The 9,098-nt window shown below is 38.5% G+C and overlaps 1 protein-coding gene across 1 annotated transcript in view; it reads left to right on the forward strand.

Annotated features, from left to right (window-relative positions):
• LOC139708198 (kinesin-like protein KIF28P) overlaps positions 1-8,443 on the forward strand; it is a 30,516-nt gene extending 22,073 nt beyond the window's left edge. The window contains exons 17-23 of the mRNA XM_071620172.1: positions 1,112-1,249; positions 2,155-2,376; positions 3,899-3,967; positions 4,730-4,849; positions 5,516-5,641; positions 6,156-6,233; positions 7,982-8,443. Coding sequence (XP_071476273.1) covers positions 1,112-1,249; positions 2,155-2,376; positions 3,899-3,967; positions 4,730-4,849; positions 5,516-5,641; positions 6,156-6,233; positions 7,982-8,179 — 951 coding nt within the window. The 3' untranslated portion in view covers positions 8,180-8,443. The remainder of the gene's footprint in view (positions 1-1,111; positions 1,250-2,154; positions 2,377-3,898; positions 3,968-4,729; positions 4,850-5,515; positions 5,642-6,155; positions 6,234-7,981) is intronic.
• Positions 8,444-9,098: the final 655 nt, after the last annotated feature.

Below are 9,098 nucleotides of genomic sequence, written 5' to 3' on the forward strand. Positions count from 1 at the left end.
TTCAGAAAGCAGGGGGAACAGTATTGCCCTTAACATTTGTCAATGATAAGACAAAGGAATCTGTACTTTTCATTTGATGAAAAAATGTCATTTCTGGAATTTCCTTAATACAGTGTGTTTTCTTAATGACACTGCAAACTATGGTAGTCTTCTCATCCAGCAAAGGCTGCATAGTACTGTAAAAATTTATAATTTTTGAATGGATTGTCAGATTTTCCTGAAGTTTTCACTGATGTGTTCTACTAATATTGCTGCACTCTGTTAACCCACCCATATATTTGGGTGAACTTGTCCTTTAACTCTTTCGACACTAAACATCTCAGGACATAATTGTAATAGTGTGGCCCTGTTTTAGTATCCTGAAAGGGCCTAAAAGGGCCGATTCTCATAAGATTCATCGAGCTTTGTTTTCCAGATATTTGGGGACTTATTTGTATTTTCAGTAATTTTGTTCCTGTTGATTTGGCAGAAGGGCTGTAGATACATGCCTGAATTATAACTTATAGAAAAAAATTTCAAAATTTCAAAATTTGTGTTTTTTTTTTTATAATCAAATTGATTAAAGCTTCAAATGGCTTTATTATAATCAAAGGGTGAAGATAACACAAGTTGCACCAGGCCCAGGATAGTAGCATAATTTTTCACTGAAAGTTCGCAATATATTAAACTTCAATAATTTGCTATAAACAGTTGATGTAGAATAAATGTAATCCGTTGAAATATAGCAGGAGGAATCATTTCATGTTGACGTGTTAAGTGGCACATAATCGTTGCGAAAGCTTTGCATGTTTGTCTCAAGAAATTGTCTTCTCTGTGAAAACCCCTTCAAAATGTCACAGCTTGATAGGAAATTAAAAGGTGAGAAACCCAGTCACATCAACCTTGTTCTGAAATCTGTGTGCTGGTACCCTGTTAGCACTCACCTTGTATTCAAATTCACTCCATTTTGTTAATAACATGCATGGACAGCATGCCATCCAATACTTTCTCCATGTGATCGTGAGAGACATAATCCAGTACTGCATCCTCACAGTGAAGCAAGGTTTGATTTCATTTCTGTTTTTTTCAAAACATGGTCTTCTCGACTCTCTGAATTTGTTTCTCGTTCCAGGTGTCGATATGCATGAAGAACGTGGACAATGAGAACGAGTTCCTCTGGTCGCGCAACAAGTTTCTCAACCGTAAATACCTGATGCAAGAGATGTACCAGAATTTCACAGACGGGGACAAAAATTGGGATGTTGAACAGGTGAGAGGTTTTTGTTGTTTGGGTTTTTTTTTGTCAAGAGAAAAGGTATACAACATCACATAACGGTCCCACACATACAATATCTTGTTGTCCTTACGTTGTGCCTCTTACTGTGATCTGCTAACTTCTGTCATATTTTTCTGATTCAGTAGTTGCAGTTTATGTTCATCTTTGTTGTTCTTTACTTGTAAAATGAATTGAATCATTTCTATCCATCATCTCCTGTGGAGATAAAAAGAAAGTGAAAATGCAACTGAGTTTGTTTTTCCTGCTCTGCAGTAAAAACTACTGCAAAACCCCAAAGATTCGCGTGCATGAAATTGTTTTCCAATTTCTGGAGGAGCCAAGATTTGCGATATTAGAATGCACCTTGATGCTTGTTCTTTTCTACACTATGCATGCATTGCATGCCAATGGCACTTTGCGAAAATTTCATGCCACTAAAAAGGCTGTTCGCTTCAATTCGCAAAAACTTACATGCTGCGAACATTTTTGGTTTTACAGTTCATGTCAAATATTGCTTATACAATATTTTATGAGATGTAAACCCTTTAGAAGCTATAGTTCTCGTAACATTGATAGCAGTGGATGCCTGTTAACAACATGTGAGAAACTTTCTGAAAGTAATACAAGGATTACACATTCATTGCAAAATAGCCACCCATAATCAAGGACTTTCTTCAGAAAATTGTGATATACTTCCAGCTTTGATTTTGAATATGCAATCTACAGATAGTGATTACGGCACCTCTTTGGTTTGAACCAAATTATCCTAACCTTATGTGTACTTTGAGTGCAGTTTGGCACTGAAACCCCATAGCATTGTACACACTGTCCAAAGTCCCTGGCGCTCAAAAGGGCTATTAAAAATGGCATGGCGTGACTGGACATTTGACCATCTGCAGGACAGGGACCCCTTTTGGGAGCCGCCGGACACCGAGGTGATGATTGGCTGCGTGCACGTCTACCTCCAGAGCCTGGGCTACCTCATCGAGATCGAGGAGCTCCTCGGCATCGGGGACTTTCGGGGGATGGAACAAGGTCTGCTCCAAGTGGACATCAGGCCCTGCAACCCGGACGGATCGCCCCTCCCGGACGAGGAGTTCGTGGACGATCCTGAAGAACTGGTACGTCTGGCGTGTCACCAACTCCCATCATCGTTATCGTCATAGTCAGTGTTACCGTGATGCCATCAGCATCATCAGTTCAGTCGTTATCATCTTCATCTTTATTATCAAAATGATCACTTTCATTATGTCAATCTAGTCCTGATCAGTCTGTATGTTAATGTGGGATTGTAAAAGATACTTCAGTGACTGCAAACCCAAGAATGTTAGAGTATCACTTAAGTGTACCGGTAAGTGAGTTAAGATTCATTTTGTTTGTAGTGGATGGCGTTATATACAGTGGTTATCGGAACTGCTCATTTTACCAAACCCATCCATCATTGTCAGTTTATACAGCTTTATGATATATACGTGCATACAAAGTACTATTGAAATCTGATGTTAGTGTGCTACATGTATTTAAAAATCAATTGATACGGATACAGAGCAGCCAACCAGATTGATCCCAAGTTTGATTATGCCTTTGAAGAAAGTGTGTCAGCCGCCACCAGCATGTTGTTGTTGTTTCTTTGTGTGTGTGTGTGTTTTGTTTTTGCTTTTTTAATGCAGAGGTTAGCAGCTCTGGAGTTAGAGGTTTTCAGTTGTTTCTCTCCTTTTTTTTTTTACATTTCCCAATTTCTTCTTGTATGACTCACAATGACATTCACATTGAGATGACCATCACTCAGAAAAGGATGAAGTCTATAACAGTGACCGTGATGACCGATTGGTCATGTGACATTACTGGATCGACTGGCTGATTCTGAGTGATCATGTTATCCTTAAATGAATATTTTGTATTCTATGTATGTGTCTCACTCTTTAATAGCTACCTAACCAAGATATTGCCAGCATGCACAATTTCTTGTATTTGCCTCTATAAAGGACTGCATTATTCTGTTTTGGTAGCAAATATAATAAATGCAAGTTTAAAGGGACTGTACAGTACTGGTTGAGGTGGGGATTCATGTTTTGAACATTCCTAAGTGAGATAATGAGAAACCTCTTATGAAATATGAAAGAGCATGTAATTTTAAGAAGGATTCAACGTTTATTTGATGAAAATTTGTTTTCAAATGGCTGAGATATCCAAAAAAGTGATAATAATAAGAGGCGACAGGCCACGCCTTTTATTAGGATCTCTTTGTTTCACCTTGTTTTTGGATATCTCAGCCATTTCAAAACCGATTTTCATCAAATAAAATTTCGATACCCCTTAGCAATTGCATGCTCTTTGACATCTCATGGAGTGGTTTCTGAATATCTCGCAAAACGTTAAAAGCTAAATCCTCACCTCAACCAGAACTGTACACACCCTCTTAACTGTAAAGTTCACACCTGAAATCAACTCTGAAGTAAATTGAAAGAGAAATACAAAATCACAAACAAAAATTAGTTACGATTTGTAAATCAAATGCAGGACTGAAGAACATACTTGCATATATTTCTGAGAAAGAAATTACACCTTAATGACTCCTTTCAAAGTGGTCCAAAATCATTTTGTCATTTGGATTGCTCTATTTACTTTCCCAATTTCTTTCAGCTTGGGAAGCCGGTCACCTTCAAGTTCACGATATCCAGCGCACGTGGCCTTCCTCACAGGATAGCAAAGGTATCTAACTTTATGGCAAAAGATTCTTCCTGTCATAGCTATTTCTCAAGTATGTCACTTTTACGTAGAGGTGAGAATTGATCCTGGACGCATATCTCTCTCTCTTTCTCTCATTCTTTCTCCTCTTCCATGATAACAAAACGGAAGTGAATATGTGTTGTTTGAAGGTTTGCATAGTGAAGTAAATGAGGGAGAAAGATTTGCAGTGACACCATGTGTATGTACTCCTTAACCGGATCGTTGTTTGGCAGAAGAGCCTAGAAAGAGGAGAAACGAAGAGGGAAGCGACATATGGGGGTTGTGAGGAGGGCAAAAAGTGAAGAGTGGGGGACAGTAATGGGCTAGAAGTTGAAGTTGCACTAGTGGAGATGGTAGAGAAAGGAACAGAGAGAGTGGTAAGGAAGAATAGAGTGAGAATCAAGTAGGATGTTCTGACATCGTTAGAAGGGGAAAGATGAAACAGAAGGGAAGAGGAAGGAGTTGAATATGTGTATGAGTGTGTGTATATGTGGATATGTGTATGTAGAATGATGAGAGAGAGAGAGAGAGAGAGAGTCTGTCTATTGCTATTAGTGTTCAATTCTTCCCTGAGGAAACATTTTCTTCCATTGCATTCTTCATGCAATGTAAATATATGGTATCCAGTGATTGCTCGAGTGTTGATGTCTGACAATTGGTAATCCTGCTCTATCTCTCTTTCCACGTCGTTTTTGCTTTGCATGCCCTCATCTCTATTTGTCCCCCCCCCCCCCCCCCCACCAGAGTTTCTGCCGATACAAGTTCTACGTGAACCGAGAGGTCGTGGAGACGAAACTGGTGGAGGGCAGGAATCCAGAGTACAATCACAGCAAGGTGTTTGCCATCAAAACTACAACCAAAGAGGTTTGTTTTGCTTTTTTGCTTTCAACTTACACTGTTGTGGTTTTATTATCATCATTTTTTTTTTGTCAAAGACAAGCCCTTGATAGAAGTGCTATTCCAATGCACGCAAAGACACGAACACACGGCATGAACATGCACTTCACATTTATATTCATGTTTGGTTCAAACTTGCCTGTTATGACCATCCGATTGAAATAGTAAGTGGCCATTATAACTATGACATTGGTCTTCATAGACATGTATAGATATACAAAATAGTCCTTGACATAAATAAGTCACATACATACTATACATACATAAATACATACATACATACATACATACATACATACATACATATGTACGTATTAGTTGAGATATTTTCTGTCAGTGAACCTTACAAACTCCTGAAACTCACGTCAGCATTTATATCTTGTAATGTTGGTGTGTTGGAAATTCTGTAAATTTTTGTTTGCCTATAAGTGTGTTTGCCTTGCTTTCTTTGGAGTTTTGTTTCTTGTTTGATTCTGTTTTTTTGATCCATTCTCCAACAGGCTATCTGCAGATCTGTAGTGAGATTCTGCAATGTGTATGTCAGAGAAGCAATGTGTTGTTTATTGGTCAAATAGATGTACGAATTTATATGTTTTATAATTTTCTTTGCTCCATCATCGTCATCATGCCTAGATGCTGAACTACCTTGGGAATGAGAGTCTCATCATTGAGGTGTGGGGGAAACAGAAAGACCCTCGGAAGGGGAGTGGTTCTGGCACCCCAAAGCACCGACAGGACATCAACAGATCAACATCCATTGTAAGGATGAATTTCTTCTCCTCTTCTCCTTCTCATTTTATGTCTTTTTGCCTTGTTTTTGACATCTTCATCTTCTTCATTATCATCTTCTTTGTCTTTTCTTTCTGTTTCTCTCTTCAAAATTACAGTAGAGCTGAAATAAGAATAAGTAAAAACTTTAACTTGCATTGAGATAAAACCCAATTCAGATTTTTCATTATGCCTCTACAGGAGAACAAAATAGTTTTCTTGCAAACTGTGGCAAAGCATGTGCACATTGATATCACTAATTTAAAAAACAAAACAAATACTTTTGTGAAAATTGTACAGCTAAATGTTATTTCTTAACCCAGTGAGGACGAGTCCCGAGTATACTGGGGCAAGTGTGTATGGAAAATGCGTGTTGTAGCAAAATCAGCCTGTCCTCGACTAATTCGGGTCAATCAACAGTAAGGTCTCTTCATTATTATTTATTCATGACGTGGTGTCACATGAGCAACTGATTTGAGTTGTTTATTGTTTTCTTTCCTTACAGCCGAGTGAAGAGAAGTACAAACTGAATGTAGAACTGAACACAGAGAAGAAACGAGTTCAGAGATTAGAAGGCAAACTGGTGAGTGTCATTGATTCTACAATGTAGATGTAGTTTCCTTGAGGGGCATTACCCTGCATGTTGGAGTTTGTTTGCTTGTTAATTGTTGTGTTATACCTACAAGTAGCTTAAAGGTTGGGGATACCTTTTACAGACCTCCCAAAATGCAGCAAAACATTAAATATGAACTTCAGGGGACTTGTTTAGGCCACTGCTGAGAAATTTGGAAGTCAACAGTTATCTACAATTTGAATAATGCACAAAACTCAACTACTAAGTAGTTCTGTGTGTCAGCCACACTTAAGCCTTTTTGTTGCAGTCTTCTGTATTTTTTATCTTATTCTGTAAACACAAATCTAAAAGTATAAGAGCTGATGTAATAACATATAGAGTGTGTGGCAAGAATGTATATAGAAATGTTTGTAAGTTTTGATGAACTTTCTTCACAAAATATACATGATGGACACACATGTAATGCATGGGTCTGCAAAGGTAGCCTAGTAATGTACTGGAATTTACGGTGAGCCCCGAAAAAAATTCAATTCAAAATCTAACGGTCAATAAAAATGTACTAAATGTTACCTTCCACTTTCAATACTTTATGGGAGTTTCTAAAATGATACTGTCTTCAACATACCGCTGTATTTATACAACTCTTCATTTAGGGCATGCAAATGGGATTCCCTACCTTTAAAGTCTGTTCAGTTACACAAAGTCTGTCTCTTCTAGGCGTTTTTTTTTAACATTTGACTTCCTCTTTTGTTTTGCTCCATTAGATGTTCAAGTGATTTTTTTTTTGCGAAACTTTCCATGAGGAGTGTAGAATTTGGAGAGTTTATTACCGTAACTCGCTTGTTGTAAAGTTATGAAACTTTCTGTGATGAGAGTAGTAATTTGAAAGCTTACGGTAACACCGTGTTGTAAAGTCCTTCAACATTCCCTGATGAGTGTGGTCATCAGAGAGATTTATGGTAAGATGTGGTCATGTCCTTAAACATTCCATGGGTAGTGTAGTAATTAGAGAGTTTTATGGTAACATGTTCTTTTAAAGTCCTTTGATAACATTCCTCGGTGAGTGTAGTAATTAGAGAGTTTTACTTTTACACAATATGCGGCATTCGTGTTATTCTTATAAGGACTAATAGAGATGAAAGAAAAAAGATGAATGAACGGTAGAGAAGGAGGGATATCATTTTATGGCAAAATTAGTTCCAAGCAAAACTCTGAGTCAGAAAACAATGTATGTGTAGAACATATGCTGTACACTATACACTGTAAAAGTAAAGACTGTGTAGCCTGAGCAAAACACTGCACATTTCAAGTACACTGAAAGTAGATGGTATAGACACAGCAAGAAAAAAGACTACAGTTTAAATAACAATTTGTGTGCATGCTTTCTTTGCCATTTGGCACAGTGCCTTATGATTCAAGAGCAACAATCAATGGGTATTACTTAATCCCTTTAATCCTCCAACTCGCACAATGCACTTCCTGTGAGCCATTCACAAGTTGTGACTGATTACCAACCTGTTTAGGATGTATTTCAGTTTAATAGCAGTGGGGTTCAACAAGAAATGTTCAGGACAATGGTTGGGGCTTGAAGAGCTACCCCTTAGCACTGTGAGTGGACACTGTACAATGCAAGAAAATGACTTGAGTACCATGCACTGTAGGGAAGCACTGCCCACTGTAGGTACACTGGGTTGAAACCAATTAAGCATTAGAACCAGTATGCACTTCTTAATTCTTTTGTCTCTTGCACACAACAGCAAAAAATCCAGGAGCTGGTGATGGAGGCCACGAGGCTGAAACAGACCACACTACAGGTCAGCGACGTCCAAGAAGTCCTGAACACAGGGAACCTGATGCGCTTCAAGGCAGCTGCTCACGTGGTCGGTCTCGCGGAGCAGATGAAGAAAGAAGCCGATGGAAAGGTGATGACGAGTGCCGTGTGCACACTTCAGTGACATTTACTGTAGTCCCTCCTACTGGAAATTATGTTGGGTGCCTGGGCCAGTGTATACTTTACCTAGCAATCCACTGAGTGTGTGAAGGGCAGAAATGTTTACTGCAGTCCTTCATACTGGGAATCTTGTAATGTTGCTTTCCCTCTGTATTACTTTGCAATCTTCTAACTTAGGTACTTGAAGGGAGGTTTTGGTTGGTTATTTGCTAGTCTCATAGATGCCAAGTTCAAAAAGATTTTATGAGTGAGATTTTCATGACTCAGCATCTCTGCGCGCGCGCGCATAATGTGCGTGAGCGAGGGGAGGGTGTGGAGCTTTATGTAGGGAGCTCTTTCAATTTGTAGCTCTTAATGGTGCAAGGTGGTGTGTACTTAAGTGACTATTTTTTACGTATTTTGAAAGACAAAAGGGAAATATGCCTTCAATTGCAACTCTCACTTTAATCCTTCAAGCTATGCTCCCAATGCGTCAGAAAAATGGGTGTTATGCATTAGATCGTGAGACAGACCCTAAATGCTTGAGTCTCACTCACAATGCGTGAGACTTGGTAGCTCTGTGTATAGCTTCCTGTAATCAACTTCAACTTAAAACCTTTGTATTGGGTTGCCATGGCAACGTAAAAATCAACGATCATATTCCTCCCCTACTATATTTGCTTTGTACCTTCTTTCATATCAAGCTTGTGAAAATTTCATCTTTCCTACCTGGAGAAATAGGTAAGAAACCTGATTTTTTAGAAAAAAAAGTTCATTGACCTTTGACCTTTGGCAAATTCACTCCAAATTAGGTTGAAATATTTTAATTGTTCTCATTATTCTTCCAGCCAGGTTTTATCCAGATTTGACATTCCTGACTCGAGAAATAGCCAAAAAACCAATTTCATAAACAAAGGTCGTTGACCTTTGACCTTTGACCTCCT

Source organism: Diadema antillarum, unplaced genomic scaffold (genome assembly GCF_040938485.1).
Source record: "Diadema antillarum isolate AM-2024a unplaced genomic scaffold, OU_Dant_1.0 seq00001319_RagTag, whole genome shotgun sequence".
In the NCBI taxonomy this organism is placed as follows: Eukaryota; Metazoa; Echinodermata; class Echinoidea; order Diadematoida; family Diadematidae; genus Diadema; species Diadema antillarum.